The sequence below is a fragment of the Ursus maritimus genome, unplaced genomic scaffold (genome assembly GCF_017311325.1).
Source record: "Ursus maritimus isolate PB19 unplaced genomic scaffold, ASM1731132v1 scaffold_20, whole genome shotgun sequence".
NCBI lineage: Eukaryota > Metazoa > Chordata > Mammalia > Carnivora > Ursidae > Ursus > Ursus maritimus.
This window is the reverse complement of record NW_024424453.1, coordinates 23,578,965-23,602,880: the sequence shown is the minus strand read 5'-3', so window position 1 is coordinate 23,602,880 and position 23,916 is coordinate 23,578,965. Positions and strand designations below refer to the sequence as shown.

The following is a 23,916-nucleotide window of genomic DNA, read 5'->3' as shown; positions in this document are numbered from 1 at the left end:
GCCGCTTCCGGCGCCGATGGCCTCGGATAATCATGGCGACCCTCAGAGCATGTGTTTCGCAGTGGAGCCTTCTAACAGGTTCTCGGAGCACGGAGCGGGTCTGTTTCCGGGCCCGAAGTCGGCTCCAACTCGGCGCCCTGCTCCAGCCACTGCCCGGGCCCTGCGGTGCGGGCCTCCCATGCCGTCGGCTTGCCTCTGAGGCGGGTAAGTGACCTGCCAGACGTCCGCTGGCATATTCTCCTGGGAGACGTAGAGCCTGCTCCTGGCTGCCGAGAACCACGCGGATCCCATCCCCGCACCCTCGTCCCCTTCTCCTCTAGCAGTGCGCCCTAGGCTAGCCGGCTCCCTTCTGTACCTTGTCCCTACGCCTTCTGTCATTGCCCGCCTTTGTCATTCGTTGACTCAACCGACAGTGCTTGAACTCGGTTCCTTGCAAAGCACAGTGCTAACGTTTGGGGAATACGGCCAACTGAACGGGTTTGTCTTTGAGGAACTCATGGCCCAGAGGGGAATTGGCAGTACAGTGTGACCCAGGTCGTGATAGGGGAACACACATAAAAGTGGCACTCAGACTTGGTGGGAATGTCAGGGAAGGGTTCCTGGAAAATAGGACCAGAGCTGAGACCTGGCTAACCATACTAGGGAGAAAACAGGAAACATTTCAAGCAGAGGAAACAGCATAAGCAAAGTCCAGAAATGAGACTGAACACAGGTAGTTTGGAAATGCATATTCGAGGTAGGATTGATAAGCTTGGTTATGGCTTTGGCTTTAAGTTTAAAAGGAGAAATCAGTGTTGCTTCTCAGGTTTCCGGCTTGAGCGTTGAGTGGAGAAGAGTAGTCCCAAGACAGAGAAGATTAATTGTAGGAACAGGTTTTTGTTTTGTTTTGTTTTGTTTTGTTTTGTTTTGTTTTTTGGCGGGGCGTGGAGGAGGGGAGATGAGGGAAGAAAAGGCAGTAGATACGATGAGATTGCAAGGGAGGCAGAAGTAAACGTCTGTTTGCACGCATTAAATTTGAGGTGCTTTTGAAATTCGAGTGCGGGTACGCAGTCGTAGCTAAAGTGAGAAACATCGGGTAAAAATGGTAACTCAAGCTGGGGTAATGGGTGAGATTGAGGAGAGAGTAGTGCTGAGCGCATATGGTCTGCCAGGCACTGTAACTGACCTGGGTGCCAGGGATGAGTACAAAAAGTAGAAGACCTGGTTCTGGCCTTTGGGGGAGCACATTGTTTAGTGGGGGACACAGTGAAGTAAGCAGACTACCTTAGTTTCTTTTCTAAATGAAGTTGGAAGCCATTGGTGAGTTTTAAGCATGAATCTTGATTACACTTAAAATTTTTCAGCTTTTTTGATATATAATTAACATACAGCACTGAATAAGTTTAAGGTGTGCAGCACAATGATTTGACTTCATATATCATGAAACTATTACCACAGTAAATTTAGTTTACCTCTTTAATGTAAATACAAAGAAAAAAAATTTCGCTGTGATAAGAACTCTTAGGATTTACTTTCTTAACAACCTTCATACATGCCATTCAGCAGTGTTAACTGTATTCATCATGTAGTATATTATATTCCTAGTTCTTTATCTCTTACCTGGAAGTTTGTACCTTTTGACCACCTTCATCCAATTGCCTCTCCTCCTGCCCCCTCCTCTGGTAACCATAAGACCACAAGTCTGATCTCTTTTTCTGTGAGTTCTTGTTTGTTTTAAGATTCCACATATCGTTGAATCATACAATATTTACCTTTCTCTGCTTGATTTATTTCACTTAACATAATGCCCTCATGGTCTGTCCATGTTGTCCCAAATGGCATGATTTCCTCCTTTTTTATGGCTGAATAATATTCCATCACACACACACACACACACACACACACACACACACACACCTTTATTATCCAGTGATGGGCACTTAGTTGTATCTTGGCTGTTATAAATAATGCTGCTGTGAACACGGGTGTGCAGATATCTCATTGACAGTGTTTTGATTTCTTTCAGGTATATTCCCAGAAGTAGGATTGCTGGATTATATGGTAGTTCTAGATTTAGTTTTTTGAGGAACCTCCATACTGTTTTCCACAGTGGGTGTACCAGTTTATAATCCCACCAACAGTACACACATCACCAGCATTTATTATCTCATGTCTTTTGGATGCTAGCCGTTCTAGCAGGCATGAGGTGATACCTCATTGTGGTTTTGACTTCCATTTCCCTAATGATTGGTGATGTTGAGCACATCTTGATGTACCGCTTCATCATTAGTGTATCTTCTTCGGACAAATGCCTATTCAGGTGCTTTGCCGATTTTTAAATTGGATTATTTGGTTTTTTGCTGTTGAGTTGTGTGAGTCTTTATATATTTTGGATATTAACCCTTTATAGATACATGTTTTGCAAATATTTTTTCTCATTCCATAGGTTGCTTTTTCATTTTGTTGAATGTTTCTTTTGCTCTGCAAAAGTGTTTTAGTTTGATGTAGTCCCACTTGTTTAGTTTTGCCTTTATTGTTTGTGCTTTGATTGTCCTACCCAAAAAATCACTGCCAGGACTCATGTCAAGGAGCTTTTTCAAACCCTATGTTTTCTTCTGGGAGTTTTATTGTTTCTGGTCTTACATTTAACTGTTTAATTCATTTTGAGTTAATTTTTGTGAGTGGTGTAATATAAGGTTCTGGTTTTATTCTTTTATATGTGAACGTGTAAATTTCCCAGCACCATTTATTGAAAAGACTCTTTTCTCCATTGAGTATTGACTTCCTTGTCAAATATTAGTTGAACATATATGCAAAAGTTTATTTCTGGTCTCTCAATTCTGTTAGATTTGTCTGTGTGTTTATTTCTTTGCCAGTACCATACTGTTTTCATTACTATGACTTTATAATATAGCTTAAAATCAGGAAGTATGATGCCTCTCACTTTGTTCTTTTTTTTTTTAAAGATTATTTGAGAGAGAGAGTGAGAGTGCGTATCAGGGGAGGGGGGGAAGTAGAAGGAGAGGGAGAGAGAATCTCCAGCAGATTTCCTGCTGGGCGCAAAGGCCAACGCGGAGCTCTATCTCATGACCTGAGCTGAAACCGAGTCAGCTGTTCAGCTGACTGAGCCACCCATGTGCCCCTCACTTTGTTCTTTCTCAGAATTGCTTTGGCTGTTTGAGGTCTTTTGTGGTTCCATACATATTTTAGTACTGTTTTTTTCTATTTCTGTAAAAAATGCCATTGGAATCTTGATAGGGATTACATTGAATCTGCAGATGACTTTGGATAGTATGGACATTTAACAATAATATTTCATCCAATCCATGAACGTTTATTGAGTCCTTTCCATTTATTTGTGTCTTCGTTAGTTTTTTTTTTTCATTGAAGTATAGTTGACATACAATGTTATATTAGTTTCAGGTGTACAACATAGTGATTTGACAATTCCTTACACTGCTCAGAGTTTACAATGATAAGTGTAGTCACCGTTTGTCACCATATAATATCGACTATATTTCCTATAGGCTGTACTTTTCATCTCCATGACCTATTTATACCTGGAAGTTTGTACCTCAGTATCCCTTTTACCTGTTTAACCCATCCCCCAACCCACTCCCCTCTGGCAGCCACCAGTTTGTGCTCATTATTTATGAGCCTATTTTTTTAATTTGTTTGTTTTGTTTTTTAGATTCCACATATAAGTGTAATCATATGGTATTTGTCTTTTTCTGTCTTATTTCACTCAGCATATTACACCGTAGGTCCATCTACATTGTCCAAATTGCTATCTCTCTGTTTTTATTGAAATATAGTTAACACAATGTTACATTAGTTTCAGGTGTATGCACAGTAATTCAGTAATTCTATACTTTATGCTATGCCCACAAGTGTAGCTACCATCTGTCACCATACAATTCTATGACAGTTCCATTGAGTATATTCCCTATGCTGTACCCTTTATACCTGCGACTAATTCTTTCCATCACTGGAAGTCTGTATCTCCCACTCACCTTTGCCCATTTTGCCCATGCACCCATCTTCCCTCTGGCAACCGTCAGTTTGTTCTCTGTATTCATGGCTCTGGTTCTGCTTTTTCTTTTTTAATTCATTTGTTTTGATTTTTAGATTCTACATATAGTGAAAACATATGGCATTTGTCTTTCTCTGTCTGACTTATTTTACTTAGCATGATACCCTCAAGGTCCAATCATGTTGCAAATGGCAAACTCTCATTCCTTTTTTATGGCTGAATAATATTCCGTGGTGCATATACATATATACATATCTATGTATCTATATATATACATACACACCATGTCTTCTTTATTCATTCATCTATCAATGGGCACTTCGTTGCTTTTGTGTCTTGGCTATTGTAAATAATGCTGCAACAAGCATGGGTGAATATATCTTTTCGAATTAGTGTTTGTTTTGGGGGGGTAAATACCCAATATAGTGGAATTACTGAGTTATATGGTATTTCTGTTTTTAGCTTTTTGAGGAACCTCCATACTGGTTTTCACAGTGACTGCACCAATTTACATTCCCACTAGCAGTGCACTTGAGTTCCTTTTCCTCCACATCCTTGCTAACACTTGTTTCTTTTTGAGTCTTGCCATTCTGACAGGTGGAAGGTGTTATCTCAGTGTGGTTTTGATTTGCATTTGTCTGATGATTAGTGATATTGACCATCTTATGTGTCTGTTGGCCATCTGTATGTCTTCTTTGGAAGAATGTCTGTTTAGGTTTTTGACCCATTTTTAATGAGACTTTTTTCAGCATTGAGTTCTATTAAGTTCTCTCTGTATTTTGGATACTTAATCCCTCATCTGATATGTCATTTGCAAATATCTTCTCCCATTTAGTACGTTGCCTTTTTTGTTTGTTTTCTTTGCTGTGCAAAGCTTTTTATTTTCATGTAGTTCCAGTAGTTTATGTTTGCTTTTGTTTTCCTTTCTTGAGGAGATATATCTAGACAAACGTTGCCATGGCTGATGTCAGAGGAATTACTGCCTATTTTTCTTTTCTGGGAGTTTTATGGTTTCATATTCACCTTTAGGTCTTTAATCCATTTTGAGTTTATTTTTGTTTATCGAGTAAGAAAGTTGGCCCACTTTCATTCTTTTGCATGTAGGTGTCCAGTTTTCCTGGCACCATTTATTAAAGAGGCTGTTTTTTGGGGCACCTGGGTGGCTCAGTCGATAAGCGTCCGCCTTTGGCTCAGGGCATGATCCTGGCGTTCTGGGATTGAGCCCCGCATCAGGCTCCTCACTGGGAGCCTGCTTCTTCCTCTCCCACTCCCCCTACTTGTGTTCCCTCTCTCGCTGGCTGTCTCTCTCTCTGTCAAATAAATAAATAAAACCTTTAAAAAAAAAATAGGCTGTATTTTCTCCATGGTATATTCTTGCCTCCTTTGTCTTAGATTAATTGACCATGTGAATGTGGGTTCATCAGGGATACTGGCCTGTGGTTGCTCGCTCTTTCTTTCTTTCTTTCTTTCTTTCTGTCTTTCTGTCTTTCTGTCTTTCTTGTCTTTCTTGTCTTTCTTGTCTTTCTTGTCTTTCTGGTTTTGGTATCAGGGTAATACAGGCTTCACAGAATGTATTTGGAATCTTTTCTTCCTCTTCTGGTTTTTTTTGGAATAGTTTGAGAAGACTACGTATTAGCTCTTCTTTACATGTTTGGTGGAATTTACTTGTGAATCCATCTAGTCTTTTGTTTGTTGGGAGTCTATTATTATTATTATTACTGATTTAACTTTATTACTGATTTAACTTTATTACTAGTAAGGGGTCTATTCAGATTTTTTCTTTCTTTCTGCTTCAGTTTTGGAAGACTGTATGTTTCTGGGAATTTATCCATTTCTTCTACATTGTCATACAATTTCTTATAGTAGTCTCTTATAATCCTTTATATTTCTGTGGTGTTGGTTGTTACCTCTCCTCTTTCATTTCTGATTTTATTTGAGTTCTCTTTTTTTCTTGATGCGTCTGGCTATAGGTTTATCAATTTTATCTTTTCAGCAAACCAGGTCTTGGTTTCAATGTTCTTTTCTGTTGTTTTTTTATTCTCTGTTTCATTTTTTTCTGCTCTAAACTTTATTATTTATTTCTTTTAATGTTGGGCTTTGTTCTTTATCTAGTTCCTTCAGATGTATGGTTAGATTGTTTGAGATTTTTCTTGTTTCTTTGGTAAGCCTGTATCGCTATAAATTTCCCTTTTAGAACTGCTTTTTGCTGTGCTCCAAAGATTTGGGGCTGTTGTGTTACCATTTTCATTTGTCTTCAAATATTTTTTTATTTCCTTTTTGATTTCTTTGTTGACCCATTGGTTGTTTAGTAACATGTTGCTTAGCCTCCATGTGTTTGTGTTTTTTCCATTTTTCCCCCTTGTAATTGATTTCTAGTTTTATTCTGTTATGGTTGGGAAAGGTGCATGATATGATTCAGTCTTCTTAAATTTGAGACTTGTTTTGTGGTCTAACATGTGATCTGTCCTGGAGATTGTTTCATGTGCACTTGAAAATAATGTGTGTTCTGTTGTTTTTGGATGGAATGTCTGTATGTATATCTACTAAGTTTATCTGGTCTAATGTGTCATTCAAAGACACTGTTTCTTTATTGATTTTCTGCCTGGATGGTCCATCCATTCATTTAAGAGGGGTATTAAAGGGCCCTGCTATTATTGTATTGCTGTCAGTTTCTCCCTTTATGTCTGCTAATATCAGCTTTATGTATTTAGGTGCCTCACCATTGGGTGCGTAGAGATTTACAGTTGTTATATCTTCTTGTTGGATTGGTCCTTTTATCATCATGTAATGTCGTTCTTTGTTTCTGGCTACAGCCTTAGTTTTTTTTTTTAAAGATTTTATTTATTTATTTGACAGAGATAGAGACAGCCAGTGAGAGAGGGAACACAAGCAGGGGGAGTGGGAGAGGAAGAAGCAGGCTCATAGCAGAGGAGCCTGATGTGGGGCTCGATCCCATAACGCCGGGATCACACCCTGAGCCAAAGGCAGACGCTTAACCGCTGTGCCACCCAGGCGCCCCTACAGCCTTAGCTTTATTTATTTTTTATTTTTTTTAAGATTTTATTTATTTGAGAGGGGGGGAGCATGAGCAGTGGGAGGGGCAGAGGGAGAGAGAATCTGAAGCAGACTCCTCACTGAGCAGGAAGCCTGATGCAGGCCTTGATCCCACGACTGTGAGAGCACCACCTGAGCCAAAACCAAGAGTCAGACACTCAACTGACTGAGTACCCAGATGCCCCTACAGTCTGATGGAACAGTCTTTTAAAGTCTGTTTTGTCTGATGGAAGTACTGCTACTCTGGCTTTTTTTTTTTTTTCCTTCCATTTGCATGGAATATCTTTCCCATCATTTCACTTTGAGTGTCTGATGTCTTTAGTTCTGCAGTGAGTCTCTTGTAGGCAGCACATAGATGGGTCTTGGTTTTGTTTTTTAATCCATTCAGCCACCTTATATCTTTTGTTTGGAGCATTTGGTCCATTTACATCTGAAGTAATTATTGATAGGTGTTGTACTTACTGCTATTGCATCATTGTTTTCTGGTGGGGTTTTTTTTTTTTTTTTTAAAGATTTTTATTTATTTATTTATTCGACAGAGATAGAGACAGCCAGCGAGAGAGGGAACACAAGCAGGGGGAGTGGGAGAGGAAGAAGCAGGCTCACAGTGGAGGAGCCTGATGTGGGGCTCGATCCCATAACACTGGGATCACGCCCTGAGCCGAAGGCAGACGCTTAACCGCTGTGCCACCCAGGCGCCCCTCTGGTGGGTTTTGTAGTTCTTCTCTGTTACTTTCTTCTTCTCTTGCTCTCTTAACTTGTTTGGTGGCTTTCGTTAGTGCCATGTTTGGCTTTCTTTCTCTTTACTTTTTGTGTATCTTAGGTGTTTGACCTGTGGTTCCCATGGGCTTCATACACAGCACCCTATGTGTATGGCGGCCCCAGTAACTTGGTGGTTAAGTTTGAACACATTCTAGAAGTTCTAAGTTCTCACTTCCTTTTTTCCATGGTTTATATATAGGATGTCATGTTTTATATATATTTACTTTGTATGTCCCCTAATTTTTGTAGATATAATTGATTTTATTGATTTTGTGTTTTAACTTCCTTACTGGCTTTATAAAGTGATTAACCTACTACCATTACTATGTGTTTGCTCTTACCAGTGAAAGGTTTTCCTTTCACAATTTTCTGACTTGTAGTTATTGTCTTTTTTTTTTTTTCACTTAAAGAATTCCCTTTAACATTTCTTGTAAGGATGATTTAGTGGTGATGAACTCCTTTAATTATTGTTCACCTGGGTAACTCTTTATCTCTCTAGTTCTGAATGAATGATAATCTTGCAGTATATTCTTTTTTTCTTTTAAGATTTTATTTATTTGAGAGAGCATGTGAGCTAGCAAGCAGAAGCTGGGGAGGGGCATGGGAGAGGGAGAACCAGACTCCCTGCTGAGCAGGGAGCCCAACACGGGTGCTCAATCCCAGGACCCTGAGATCATGACCTGAGCCAAAGGCATATCTGAACAGTCTGAGCCACGCAGGTGCCCCAAGAGTATTCTCGGTTGTAAGTTTTTTTCTTTCAGTACTTTGAATATGTCCTGCCATTCTTTCTGACCTGCAGACGTTTTGCTGAAAAATCAGGTGATAGCATTATGGGGTTTCCCTTGTATGTAACTGTTTGCTTTCCTCTTGCTACTTTTAATATTCTCCCTTTATCTTAAATTCTGTCGTGTTAAGTATTATGTGTCAGTGTGGACAATTTTTGGGTTCATCTTGTTTGTAGATTTTTGTGTTTCCTGAACCTTGAGGTCTTCCCAGACTAGGGAAATGTTCAGCTATTATTTCTTTAAATAAGTTTTCTCCTCCCTTATCTCTCTCTTTTTCTTCTGGGATCCTATAATACAATGTTCTTGTGCTCGATGATGTTATAGAGGTCCCTTAACCTGTGCTTACTTCTTGCTGTTCAGCTTGGTTGGTTTCCGTTATCCTGTGTTGCAGATCACTGGTCCATTCTTCTGCATTCTGTGATCCGCTCTTGATTCCCTCTGGCATATTTGTCCTCTCAGTTACTGTATTCTTCAGCTCTGAGTGGTTATTTTTTATATTTTCTATCTCTTTGTCGAAGTTGTAAATTCATCTGTTCTTACGTCCAGTTGAGTATCTTTATAATTGTTACTTTGATCTTTTTATTAAGCATATTCTTTATCTTTATTTTGTTTAGCCCTTTTTCTGTGATTTTGTCTCGTCTTTCATTGTGGACTTATTCTTCAGTCTCCTCATTTTGTTCTGACTTTGTTTGTTTCTCTGTGTTAGACGGGTATGTCTCCTGGTTCCGGAACTGGTGTCCTTGTGTAGAAGAGGCCCTGTGGTGGCCTGTAGCACAGTCCCCCCGTCACCAGACCAGGTGCTCCTGTGCGGTCTGTGTGCTCTGTCGTGCTGTGGCTGAGCCACAGTTGCCGTGGGCGTGCTGGCGGGTGCGACTGGCCCTTAGCTCAGCGGGCTTAGTGTCCGGCTTTGTTTACTGCAGGCGCGCCGGGCAGCATTTGCCGTCTGTACTGTCGAGACGCCTGGCTGCAGCTGCTGTGGGCTTGCTGGTGGCTCGCCTGGCTGTCTGCAGTTAGCTGCTGAGACGGCTGTGGGCCCACTGAAGAGGGCAGGGTTTGCTCCCTGTGCAGGCAGGTAAGAGACCTGGCTGCGGGAATCGAGTGCATGCTGGTGTGGGGGGTTATCTCCCCCCTCTCCCCACGGCAGGAGTTGCTTTGGCCCGGTGCTCGCCAAGGCAGGTGCGTTGGGTGGGACGGATCCACAGGGCAACACGGAGGAAAGGCACGCGGCGCTAGTAGGGTAGACGGAGAGCGTGGCTCCTGAGAGTGTCTGGCTATCTGGGCTTGGGGAGGGCAAGAAAAATGGTGCCCACCATCACTTTCATTCCTGAGGAAGTTTCCTGCAGATTCCTCTTTCTCTGGCAAATGTCCTCAGATGAGTCAGGAAATCTCTTTAACATATGCCCCAGGCACTTTTCAAACTGCTGCTTTTGTGCTGTGTCTGGGGTGAGTTATTTAGCATGCGGGGTCTTTATGGACAGCGTCTCAGTTTTTTAACCTCCAGCTCACCCAGAGTTTAAAGTCAGCCCCACTCATTTTCAAAGCCAGACCTTTTGGGGACTCCTTTTCCCAGTGTGGGTCCCAGGGCTGGGGGAAGGGAGTCTAGTCTTGGGGTCCGAGCTTCTTGCTCCTCTGCGCTTGTGATGTCCTTCTTGTTTTTGGTTAGTTGAGTCAGGGGTTTGGTTCCTGAATATGTTTCCACCCATCCTACCCTTTTTGATATGGTCTTCATTCTGCGACTAGCTGTGGAAAATCTGTTCAGCCATCTTCAGTTTTTTTTCATAGTGGCCATACATGTAGTTGTTGCCTCAGTGTGCCATGGGACGAGGTGAGCTCAGGATCTTCCCACTCCACCATCCTCCCTTCATTCCTCTTCTTTGATCTCTTTCGTCAGTGTCTTTTAGTTTTCAGTATAGGGATCTTTCACCTCTTTGGCTAAATTTATCCCTAAGCATTTTATTGTTTTTGATGCTATCGTCAGTGGGATTGCTTGCTTTCTTTTTCACATAATTTGTTAGTATAGAAATGCTACCAATTTTTAAATGTTAATTTTGTATCCTGCAACTTTACTAAATATATTAATTAGATCTAATGGTTTTTTGATGGAGTTTTTAGGGTTTTTACATACAAAATCCTGTGGTCTGCAACTAATCAGAGACAAGTTTACTTCTTTCCAATTCTGGTACCTTTTACTTTTTCTTGCCTAATTGATTGGCTAGGACTTGCAGCATTATGTTGAATAGGAGACAACCTTGTGTTATTCCTGAGCTTAGAGGAAAGGCTTTTAGTCTTTTATGGTAGCTGTGGGTTTGGCATATATTATGTTGAGGTATGTTCCTTCCATACCTAATTTGTTAAGAGCTTTTATCAGGAGTTGAACTTTGTCAAATGCTTCTTCTGCATCTGTTGAAATGATTATATATATGAATTTTTTCTGTCAGTTAATTGTGATGTATCACATTGATTTGTGTATGTCAAACTATCCTTGCATCCCAGGGATAAATTCCACTTGATCAAGGTGAATGATCTTTTTAATGTGCTGCTGGATTTAGTTTGCAAGTATTTTATTGAGAATTTTTACATCTGTAGTTATCAGGGATATTGGCCCCTATAGTTTTCTGGTAGTGTCCTTTTCTAGCTTTGGTAAGGGACTAGATTGGGTGCATTCAGGGTGGTATGGTTGTAGAGTCTGGCTTTGGTATCAGGATAATGCTGGTCTAGTAAATGAGTTTGGGAGTGTTCTCTCCTGTTCAGTTTTTTGGAGGAGTTTAAGAAGGATTGGCATTAATTCTTCTTCAAATGTTTGGTAAAATTCACCTGTGAAGCCATCTGCTGCTGGGCTTTTCTTTGTTGGGAGATTTATTGTTGCTGATTGACTCTCCTTAGTAGTAATTGGTGTGTTCAGATTTTCTGTTTCTTCCTCAGTCTTGGTAGGTTGCATGTTTTTAAGAAATTTCCCATTTTTATAGGCTGTCCAGTTTGTTGCCATATAATTATTCACATTGCCCTCCTAGAATCCTTTGTATTTCTGTGGTGTGAGTTGTAATGTCTCCTTTTTCATTTATAATTTTGTTGATTTGGGTCTTCTCTTTTCCTTGCTTAGTCTAGCCAAAGATTTGTCAGTTTTGTTATCTTTTCAAAGAACCATCTCTTAGTTTTGTTAATCTTTTCTATTGTTTTGACTACATTTTAAAGCGATTACTCTGGCTGTTCTATGGAGAATGGTCTATAGTGGCGTCAGAATACAGTCAGGGAGACTGGTTAGGAGGTTAGGGCAAGAGATGAGGATGGCCTTGATCAGAGTAGTGGCAGTGGGAAATGGAGGATTAAAGAGAGATTTATGAGGTATAATAGACAGTATGTTGTGTGATAGTGTCCTTTCTTTGTAAAATGGGGATAATCCTATTTCTGGGGTTGTTGTAAGGATTAAATGTGTTAAATATGTAAAATACTTAGGTCAGTAAGTACTGGCATATAGTAAATATCTAACAAATGTTACTTGTTATCACAATTGCTGTTACTGGTAACAGCTGCTGTTGGCTAGATGTGGAGGGTAAAGGAGAAGTCAGGAATGACTATAAGGTTTCTGGCCCACATGACCTGTTGGATGCTACTACGATAAGGAACAATAGGAACAGCAGGTTTGAGACAGGAGAAAATTGATGTGTTCTGCTTTGGCAATACTGAAGTGCATGTGAGATCATGGGGTAGGTGGATGGAAGGATCTCGACTGAAGATTCAGATTTTAGAGTCTCTAGCACATAGAAGTAAATTAAAATTATAGGTTGCTAGGATATCCTCCAGCAAGAATGTAAGAAGGGAGAAGAGAAGGGTATAGTTCAGAATTTTTAGGGTCACCAGCATTTATAGGACTAGCCGAGGAGCTGGGAAAAATGGTACTTTTTCCCCCTATTTCTTTTCCTAATGGAAATGGAAATAGAGGAAGTTAGGCAAAGGGATGGGCAAACTGTATAGGTGGTATCTGGGTCTCCTCACCTGTCCAAGGCTCTTCCATGACACCGCATGGCCTTTTCAGTCTCACATCCGGTGATCCAAGCCTGTATTTCCTAGTTGCATCCCCTTAGCCTGGAATTTCCATCCTTTTCTCCTCTGTCCTGTTTGGGCCCCATGGGAAGCCTTCTTGATCCTGCTGCTTGGCCTTTTGTGCTCCAAGAGTATGTGTGTAGCCCTTGCACTGGGAAGCACCAGGATAGACTAGAGTTGATCTGATCTCTAGAAACAAACTTTGGTTTAAATCCTGACTCTGTCACTTAACAGCTAGTTGGTCTTTAGGTAGGCTCCAGTATCCTCATTTATAAAATTGAGATATCAGTATCTATTTTGTGGGTTGTTGTAAACATTCCTGAAAATGTATGTAATGCCTGGCATCTAGGAAACAGCTCTGTAAATTATTATTATTAGTAGTAATACATTATTTATTTATTTTAAAGATTTATTTATTTGAGAGAGTGCGTGCGCATGCTCACGTGCACGTGCAAGTAGGGTGGGGGCAGAGGGAGACAGTCCTCAAGCAGACTCCCTGCCAAGATCGGAGCCCGTTGTGGGGGAGGGGGGGCTTGATCCCATGACGCATGAGATCATGACCTGAGCTGAAACAAAGTCAGACACTTAACCGACTGAGCCGCCCATGCACCCCTTATTTATTTTTAAGATTTTATTTTTAAGTAATCTCCACACCCAACATGGGGCTCAAACTTACAACCTCAAGATCAAGAGTCACATGCTGTACTGACTGAGCCAGCCAGGAGCCCCACATTAATTACCCTTTTTTAATTTTAAAAATAGACTATTTTTTGAGCAGTGTTAGGTTACAGCAAAATTGAGTAAAAGTACAGAGTTCCCATATTACCACCGCTTTAGCCCCATTCTCAGCTTGTGTCCCCATCAGTATCCTGTATCAGAGTCAAACATTTGTTGTAATTGATGAATATACATTAACATCTCATTATCACCCAAAGTCCATAGTTTACATTAGAGTTCACTCCTGGTGTTGTACATTCTATGAGGTCTTTTTTTTATTATGTTCAGGTAGCCAACATATACTACTCCATCGTTAGGTTTTGATGTCGTGTTCAGTGATTCATTAGTTGCGTATAACAGTCAGTGCTCATCACTCTATGAGTTTTAACAAATGTATGATAACACGTATCCACCATTGTAATATCATACAGAATAAATTCTCTGTGCTCAGGTATTTGTCCACTTTTCTTAACTCCTGGCAACCATGGGTCTTTCTACTGCTTCCATAGTTTTGCCTTTTATGAAATGTCATATAGTTAGAATTATACAGCATATAACTTCTTTCAGATTGGCTTTTTTCACTTATTAATATACTTTTAACATTCCTCCATGTCTTTTCATGACTTGATAGCTTATTTTTTTTAATTTATTTTAGAGAGAGAAAGAGCAAGAGCAGGAGGGGCACAGGGAGAGGGAGAGAGTCTCAAGCAGACTCTTCGTGGAGCCCTGTGCAGGGCTTGATCTCATGACCCTGAGATTGCACCATACTTTTTTTATTTTAATTTTTTACTTTTTTATTTTACTTTTTTATTTTTTTTAAAGATTTTATTTGAGAGAGAGAGAACGAGTGGGGAGAGGGACAGAGAGACAGAGAAGCAGGCTCCCTGCTGAGCAGGGACCCAGATGTGGGGCTCAATCCCAGCACCCCGAGATTATGACCCGAGCCAAAGGCAAACACTGAACTGACTGAGCCACCCAGGTGCCCCTTAATTACTTTTTTGTTTCTTTCTCCACTAGATTTTGAATGCCATTTTGGCAATATTCTCCTGATCGCGTAAATGCTCAGTAAATTTTATCAAGGAATGAATGAATGGATTTCATAGGTATTAACATTATGCATATTGAGGTAGACATTTTATTAATCGTTTCTGTTAACTTTTCTGTTTAGAGGTCTTGTTGGCTTGTCATTTTTACCATCTTATTTACTAAAATCCATTTTAACAGAATCTGGTAGCTCAGAGAACAAGACACCTACATTTATGGATGAGGAAGTCCAAAACATACTCATCAAGATGACAGGCTTGAATTTGCAAAAGGTTTTTAAGCCATCTGTACAAGAACTGAAGCCACCAACCTGTAAGCTAATGACCCAGGCACAGCTGGAGGAGGTATGTGAATGCGGAAATACTGGGAGGATACCTTTCTTTAAAGGGTGAGACAAGATTCAGAGCCCCTGCAGATACCAATAGCTGCTCCTCCGTAGGCACTCATGAGGGGGAGTTCCAGGCGCAGACTGAGGAGAGAAATGGGAGCAGGCAGGCGGAGAGAAGCAGGGAGCATGGCCGAAATTAGGCGGACCGGGGCATTGGGTCAGGCCTAGGTGTCCAAGCAGAGACTGCTCCGCTCCCAGACCTGCCTGAGTAGCCTTCCTTTGTCCTGCCTGGTTTAGTTTCCTTTCTGAGAAACTTCTGTTGCGTTGAGGATGATGCTCTGGTGGGGTTATGAGATCCTGCTGAACCACACACTACTCTAGGCACCAGGGTCCTCCTGGAGTCATGGGGATGAGTGCTTTGTGCAAAATGCTCTGAAGTATGAATATGTAAAGCATTATCGCTCCTTTTTCTAATTCAAAAGTAAGTTACAGTCATAGCAAAACATTCAGATATCCAATAGTATATCACATGAGGAGGAAGAGTACCATTTTCACTTCTCAGAGGTAATCACTGCTCACAGTATGGCATGGAGCAGTGTGGTCAGTGGTTAAGAGCATGGGCTCTGGAGTTGCCAGGGTTCAAATCCCAGTGCTGCAACTTTTTAGCAATTTACTTCACACGTGTGTGCCTCTATTTTCTCTTCTATGAAATAACAGTGTCACCTAGCTCCTGAGGCAGTTGTGGGCATTAAATGAGCCAAATACAGTCAGAGTATTTGAACAATATATGGTGCGTAATACACACACAATACAGGAAATCCTTTATTCCATTTCAAGCAGCTGTTGCGGCCCGGCTCGGGCTCGGAGCGTTCCTTTGCTGCGTTGAGAATGGCTGAGCCTGTAGGTGGTGCTCTCAGCCACACCACATCGCTGGCAAAAGGCCAGGGCCCAGGAGCCTTTTCACGCACTGATTCGGGGCTAGAGCTGCTTCTCTTTGTAGTTCTTGGCATTTTTTTTTTTTTTAATCAGTAATCTGCTTTTGTCAGATGATCCTTCTGGCTTTCCTTAAGAAATATTTTATTTCATTAGGCTACAAGAAAAGCAATTGAGGCAGCTAAAATACGATTAAAAATGCCACCGGTTCTGGAAGAACGAGCACCAATAAATGATGTGTTAGCTGAAGATAAGATTTTGGAAGGAACAGAAACAGCCAAATATGTATTTACTGATATATCGTATAGCATACCACACCGGGTGAGTATATGTCTCATTGCAAAATGATCTTTATTTGAAATATGTGGAGATGGGTCTGAGGGAGGAGGGTCAACATTATTGTGACCCAGCTGTCTCTGAATCTTCCAAACCAGAATTCCTGTGACTGGGTGAGACCTTCTGGAAGATCCAGCCCAGCAAAAGGAAGAAGAGAAATGCAGATCAGCCCCACATCATCATGTTACCATTTCCCTACAGGTTATGGGCACACTTTATTCCAGACTGACTGCAGAGAGAGAGACAGGTGTGCTGCAGGACAGAACTAGGAGTTTACAGACAAAGCCACCCCCAAACCACAAATAGGCAGAAATCTTCAAGGCAGTGGGAGAAGGGGATTCTTTCTGTCCAAGTTAGACTAACTCCCTTAGCTGAAACATTCTGAGAAAATGGTTTCTTTCCTGTAAATTCTTGAGGATGCCAAAAAAACCCAGACTTCCCAAAGGATTTTCACTTTTCAGAATTTGCAGCAAGAATGACAGGTTTCTGCAGATAATTTTCAGACACCACTTGCTGCTTCTGTTGTGGTTTTTATTCTCTAGCTCCTCTTCCCTTGATGGCCAGTTCCAAAAGAACACTCTGGTACTTGTAAACTGTATCAGTTTTGTGTTTGAGTCAAGAGTGAAACAAGCGATTTATAATTCAGCCCACAGAATGCAGAATACTATATAACACTGTGGTTGGGAGAAGGGCCACCCCACATTAATCTTTTTATCATCTATGATTATGGTCAGAAGACCTGATTTGAACAATGTTCATGTCTGTGTATCAACGACCTGTACATCTGACATGATAAACAGGGATCACAGAGTTTCGTTTTAATTAAATTTTTTGCTCTGGGGTGCTTTACTCCATGTTTGCAGTGCTTTGAAGGGTGTTTATGGGAGCATTTTATAACCTGAAAGGAAGAAAGGAACTTAGAATTCAAATTGCCACAGTCCTTTTGAGGAATAATTGTGTTATTTAGACATCTGTTATTTTTTTCTATTTGCAATACTTAATGAAAGTTTTAATTATATTATCCTCAGAACACATTCAGAGACTCTTACACCTCTGAAAAGTAGAAAGTTAGTACCATCTGGTTAAGTTAAACATTAATCAAATGTGTATCAATTACCTGCTATGTGCCAAATTCTGTGTAAGTCACTGGGTATGGCAAAGAATTATAATCCACAGTTCCTGCCCCTTTTCAGCTGACAGTATCTGAGCAGTGTCAAGAATCTTGCACATGATAAACTGCCAGTTGAATGGCACAAACCGTAGGTGGAATTCAGAGGAAGTGATCTCATGGCCTGCGATTTGGTAGTTGGAAGAGTGAAGAGACCAGAGGCAGGTGGACAGTCTCTGACCCATGTATGTCTCATGCCAGTTTGAGGAATTATAGTGGTGCAGAATTAATACTTCACATTCCTGGGTTTGTTCCTTTTATCCCAGGGACTTTAGAAGGAGATCACAAAGTAGTAAAGTCTGCTTCAGTGAGACTTTGGGATGGGGAAGTGAAGCGGTTTGAAAGGTCTCATAGCACTTCTTTCCTCTGAAATGGATTTAGATGAATTTCTGACCAGCTTTTAGTTGAACTATTTTATGTATTAAACCCACTTTAGGACCGTAGTTGGCACTTGGTAAAAACTTTCATTTTAGATTTCTGATTGTCAGAGGCACAGCGGTGATTAGTGAAGGATCAAGTCTGGCCAAGTCTTTGAGGTTTAGAATTATCATCGAAATCATATATGACTGCATTTTGCATCTCCCAGTTGCATTTTATGTTTTGATTGCAAATAATTCTTATAATGGTGCTTAGTGGAACACTGGAACTAGAACTATGTCTTCACAAGCCCATCCTTGATTATGTTTTCTATTATAGGAGCGTTTTATTGTTGTCAGAGAACCCAGTGGCAGGCTACGCAAAGCCTCCTGGGAAGAACGGGACAGGATGATACAAATTTATTTCCCAAAAGAAGGCCGTAGAGTTTTAACACCAATAATTTTCAAGGAAGAAAATCTTAAGGTAAGGTGACTTTGGTTTCCTAGAGTCAGTGGTTATGGTATCTTTGTGGAACAAGTTGGCTCTGGTGCTGCAGGGCATTCTGCTTTGATAAACACAGATGAATGTTCCTGATGACGACTCCTCCAGTGTTCTCTATCTTGCAATTGGCTTAGTTGGGATTTGAATCGAAGTGTGACAGTTACGAAGCCTGTATTATTTCTGCCTCCCACTTACTGGGCACAGAAGTGGGTGAGTACATCTGTCATGGCATCAGGACAGGTGTTGAACTTTCATGTTTTTCTCATCTAATTCCAACTGTGCTGTGCGGTTTTAGACCATGTACAGCCAGGACCGGCATGTTGATGTCCTCAATCTCTGCGTTGCCCAGTTTGAGCCAGATTCTGCTGATTATATCAAAGTGAGTATATTTTATAGTTTCTAAAGTATGGTTCTGAGTAAGATTTTTACACGGGGAAGAGAAATACCTGGACATCTATTAAGTACCTGATGTATGTCAAATATTTTGTCCTCAGAGTAGCCTTTGAGTTACGGTGGGAGAATTTAAGCTTGGAGAGTTCCGTAGCTGCTGCGAGTTGCACAGCTAGTAAGTGGTAGCGTGAAGGACCCAAACGTGATGGCAGAGCTGCTTCCCTTCATTTTATCATACAAGAACGGAGTCACTTACTAAAATTTGCCAAAATGTGTCTTTCAGTTCAATTTAATAAGTAATCATGTAGTGCTTTCTACATAGAAGATAGTAGCGTAGATAGTATAGGTGACGACATGAACTAGGATAGGGCAGCTGTGTCAAAGCTTGCAATCCAGAAATGATTGTGGGGAAGGGTGCTAGACAAGTATGCAGATAATTATCACCTTGGGTTTGAGATGTCAGGTGCTAAGAGAAGATTACAGAGTGCTTTCAGGAAAGGTTTCATAGGGGCCTTGAACAGGGTTCTAGAATGGCAGGGAACAATGTGAACTTGGGTGAGAAGAGGTGTTTCAGGTAGGGAGAGGGAACAGTGTAAACAACAGGCAGGAAACAAAGTGTGCTTGCAAATGGCCAGTCATCTGGCTTGCTTGTCTATGTATGGGAGGTGTTCAAGGTTAAACTAGAAGAGTAAATGGGGCCATGTCACGGGTGACCTCAGATGCTAGGCTCTGACTTCAGTCAGCAGGCCTTTGAAAGCCTTTTGAACACAGGAATTCCTTTGTCACAATCCTCAGTTTGCAACATCAATCTGGAAGAACTGAAGGAACATTAGTTAATAAGGCGGAATGGGGTAGTTGATGGGATAGAGGAAAAACGAAGGAGTGATGAAAAAATATTCTTGATTTTTTAATCCCCTAGTGACCAAGGTAAGGGTGGTCCATTATTTCTAGTGGTCTACGTATATGTAACAGGTGCTTCATAAATAGTGCTTGGCTGCTGAAAGTAACTGATATGGCTGTAAATGTGTGGCAGACTTGTTCCGGGCTGCCACACACTTACACAGTGCGGGTGGATCTAAACCGTACCTACTGGTTAATGAGAGTAGAGGCGGGTATAAACAGACCCCGTTACTGGTCCTTTCTTGGGCAACACTCATGCAAGTAAACGTGTATCCAGTAATGCTTTTTCATGTTTCTGAAAAAAATTGTTTTATGTGAATAGATTCATCATCAGACCTATGAAGACATAGATAAACATGGAAAGTATGACCTTTTACGTTCAACAAGACACTTTGGTGGAATGGCTTGGTATTTTGTAAATAAGAAAAAGATTGATGGTTTACTGATTGACCAGATTCAGAGAGATTTGTAAGTACGATCTTAGTAAGAGAAATTCTTACTATTATATCTGTATTTAAGCTATTTTTTCCTCAGTGATGACAGTGGATTATCCAGTGATAAATACCTTTCACTTAACTCATTTATTTATGGGTTCTTCCAGCATAACCCACTTCTCTCAGTCTTTGCTTCTGTGCTATTTAAATAGGGCTACAGTCTTTGAAAGAGTAAGTGGCTGTGGATCTGTATTATATACCTTGCATACTGACTTATCCTGGGCCTCGCCAGTGTTCCTGGGTATCCACGAACTTTCCAGACACTCAAAGGGGATTAGATGGGAAATGTAAAGACATAAGCTCTGGCAGGTGCTCGTTTTTCGGTGGAACTAGGGCTTTTCAGTAAAAGTCATCATTTAACTTACGAAAATACTGTTGCTTTTGATATCCCTTGCTTTTGCAAGATTTCTAAGGCACTGAAAAATTTTTTTTTCCAAAGTTGCACGAAACAAGGAATGTTTATTGTATTTTAACGGGTGTGCTCCCAGGTTTCTAGCTAAAACAACAGTGTACAGCAGGTGACGAAACTAAAAAGAAAATTGTTTTTGAGTATCTATCAGTTGGATTAGAAATGCCAAAATGACAAAGAAAAGAAACCATTGTGGCTGTAGTAAGAAAGTCAACTTTCTGCAAAAAGTCCTTGACTGACTCAGAAGTCTGAACTACAAGAGGGTTTAGTGATTACTGCCACCTTCAGATTATAAGGAGCTGTGACTTAGCATATCCTCCATTTTATGTGATCTAAGCCATTCACACAAAGGTCCGAAGACATTTGGAAATAGAAGGTTCCACAGGCATTATCTGAGAAATACATTCCATATTTGGAAACAGAGCACCATTTCTCATAGAAGCAGCATTCCTAATGGCACATGTCTTGAGGCCCGCCACCAGCAAGTGTAGTATAGTCCAATTGAGAGGGCAGATATATACCTTTATCCCACATAAGTAGGGGGCTGGTTGATAGTCAAGGATCCTCAAAAAAGGAACCTATTTTCAGGTGTTTTAGCAGTGACATCTCCTGTGAATGAATTTTCTTATAAAGTTTTTTAGATGGACTCATTCTGAAATAATTTTATTGTAAGGACATGTAACATTTTTGTCAACAGAGTAAGAGATTTGTAACTGAACTTAAAGTTCTTTATCAAAGTGTACTAATATAGTAATATTACCACATGTAAGTTTTACATCTGAAATAGTTTGCTTGTATACTGGGAGGGCGTTTTGAGTACTTAATTTTTCTTGCCCTGCATTAAGTAAAACCATTCCTGTGGGATTTCTGACTAGGGCAGGGTGCTGCAAATCCCAGACTAGACAGTAGAGGGTGCACGTCCTCACTGAATGGAACCCAAGGCGCAACTGGGATTCTGCACATTTCAGACTCAAGTCCCATTGCTGGTTTTTAATTGAGAGTCTTTTAAAATCTTTTTGAACATGTACATTTATTTGCTCTTATTTTCAGATATGGGCTGGATGTTAACCTAACTTGTTCAGTAGGATGCAGGCATAAAGTAAGATACTTTCGCATGAATGTAATGAAGCCCTAAACAGGAATCTAAATATAGAAGCCCAGTTAAGCTCTTTACAGGACCACATGCCTAAGCTCCAAAGGGAATTTTATTATTTTTTTTATTTGGGGAATTTTGTTGCCATGTGTATTAGACTTTGTTAGATTATAACAAGCACACGTAATGTGCTTGTTATGAACATGTTTCAGTATTTTTCCCTGAAAAACTTTACTATATGAACAGCCCTGGTTTCTCAGTTCTCCTAGAAGATGGCCTTGAGAGTGGATGGGCCTTGGGATAAGCTAGAGCATTTCCCTAAGGTCAGCATGGCTTGAGAAATTCTTTACTCCCACTGTCACTCCACTTTTTATCGCCCAGCCCAGGTGTAATACGGAAACAGGGAAAATTAGTGAGATAGCTGGGGAAACACTGAATTAAGATGTCTTCACCCCTCCACCCCCCAGCTGGAAGCCAGTAACTCAGTATAGAGCACAACCTCAAAAGCACAAGCATTTTATAAAGGATATTTACCACCTCAGCTTTGAGGTGGCAAATGGTGGGCAAGTGTTGACTATGTGAGAGATTGTGATTGATTGGTTTGGGGAAGGCCGAGGAGGTTTTTATGCTGATAAAAGTTATTTAGAGGTTTCTAAAAAGGCAAGTACACAGCAGAAGAACTGAACTCTAGATTGCTAAAGTAGAACCTGACGTTCCTTCTAACAACACAGGAGCAGATTTCGTATTTGTTTCACTAGGATGCTCATTTTTAACTAATGGGTTACTATAGACAGACTGGTGGCCTGGGAGTCTTGGACTCCTCCGAGGCCTCTTGTGGAGGCATTTATTCACTAATTCAGAGTCTTAATGAAGGAGAGGTCACTGCTAGTGAACTGGAAGGCAAGGCTTTGAGCATCCCCAGACCACCAGCTTCCAGCTTACGTGGGATGCAGGTAATATTCCTGCCCTCTGCGTTGGATTACATTGGTATCTGCCGGTGAAGTGGGCTGGCCTGGCAGCCATCTACCATTAAGAATGCGATTTCTGTGAGAAGTGATACTCTGTTTCCAAAAAGAATACAGTCACGTTTAGAATATATTCACTTTCGTAAACTGGGCAGTAAACAGGCACTGCCTGTACTGATTCCTGCCCTGCCTACTTCAGAGTGGATATGAAGCTTAAATTAGCCAATTTTCTGAAAATGCCTTTGAAAATATAAAACTAAAGGCTTAAAAAAATGTCTGGTCCAAGGAAAGCTGTAATTTAGTTTTAAGTTGGCACACATTTTTATAGGACTATGAAGCAAATGAAGAAAACCCACTGACAGCAGTAACTCCTTTTACTCTAGAGTTGATGATGCCACCAGCTTGATCCAGCTGTATCACATCCTCCATCCAGATGGCCAGTCCGCTCAGGAGGCCAAGGAGCAGGCTGCTGAGGGATTACATTTAGTTAAGGTAAAGGGACTCCCCACACTGGCCATTGTACGGTGATAACTGAGTTGGGAAGAATTCTGAAGTGGGTCATATGTAATGGTAACTAAACAGATTCACGTATACAGAAAATTTGTGATCTTGAAATAGTAACTAGAGCCCCATATTTCTTCATCTGATAACAGAAACAGATGGGATGGGGCTGGGGGAGCTGCAGCAGGAGTCCAAGTAGTTCAGATAGTAGGGCAACAGCCCCCTTGTTCTTTGAGGTGATCAAGTCACCAGCAGGGCAGGGTGGAGGACGAGGTAAAGCACATGTTCTCAGTGTACCTTCCGGTCCTGGAGTGTGGTCACATTCCTGTCCAGAAGGGGAGAAGGTGGTGCTTGTATATTACTCGGCCTTAGTCGCACTATCATTTTGGAACTGCATCCTCTCAAAACCATGGGTGTATACAGTTTTCTCTGTCATTGTATATTTTCATATCTTCTAATGCTCAGAACAGACATGGTTTTGTTGGTCTGGCTTCTCTCCCAGTCTTATTTTATGCATACTACAAAGCAAATAACCGGTGATGACCCCCTTGGAGTAGAGAGAAACTATGGTACTAATTCTGGTATTCTGTGATAGGCCAGATAAAGCAAAATGCGTTTGGGGAAAATACTCTTTAAAGTGAAAAATGTTTGTTTTTTTTGACTCTCATCCTCCAAATTTACCTTGAAACCTAATGATTTTCATTTTGATCTAGCAGGAGGTGCTGTGTCAGGTTTTAATTTTTTTCTGGAAATAAAAAGGCTTAGGATTCTTCTGGTGTTTAGAATTACTGTGGCTTGAACTGTGTGAGATACTATTTTTTGGTCCATACAGTATGCTTATTGTTTTATAATCAGAAAAAAAAATTGTGAACCTTGGAAGAGTTTTTAAACTGGGACTTTGCTAATGCAGAAATGGAAAACTTTATAAATAGTAAATGTTATGTTCTATTGCTTAAAAAAGTTTCCTTTTTTAACTTTAAACAGGTCTTTGCAAAAACAGAAGCACAGAAGGGAGCATATATAGAATTAACACTACAAGCTTACCAAGAAACATTCATGAGCCATTCTGCAGCTTCCTGAAAACAGTTTTTAAAATAAATTTCATTTTATTAAATTATAACTTGCT

The 23,916-nt window shown here is 40.6% G+C and overlaps 1 protein-coding gene across 3 annotated transcripts; it reads left to right on the top strand.

Annotated features, from left to right (window-relative positions):
• Positions 1–3: 3 nt before the first annotated feature.
• MRPS22 (mitochondrial ribosomal protein S22) lies at positions 4–23,910 on the top strand. 3 transcript variants are annotated; one of them, XM_040636755.1, is made up of 9 exons: positions 137–204; positions 14,389–14,497; positions 14,596–14,759; positions 15,833–15,997; positions 17,877–18,020; positions 18,334–18,417; positions 19,651–19,796; positions 22,673–22,781; positions 23,775–23,910. In XM_040636755.1, the coding sequence occupies exons 3-9, from the start codon at positions 14,631–14,633 to the stop codon at positions 23,868–23,870; spliced, it is 873 nt and encodes a 290-aa protein (XP_040492689.1). In that variant the 5' UTR covers positions 137–204; positions 14,389–14,497; positions 14,596–14,630; the 3' UTR covers positions 23,871–23,910. The 3 variants fall into 3 exon arrangements, with proteins under 3 accessions (XP_008706160.1, XP_040492689.1, XP_040492688.1); XM_008707938.2 differs by lacking the exon at positions 14,389–14,497 and having other exon boundaries at positions 4–204; XM_040636754.1 differs by lacking the exon at positions 137–204 and having other exon boundaries at positions 14,293–14,497.
• Positions 23,911–23,916: the final 6 nt, after the last annotated feature.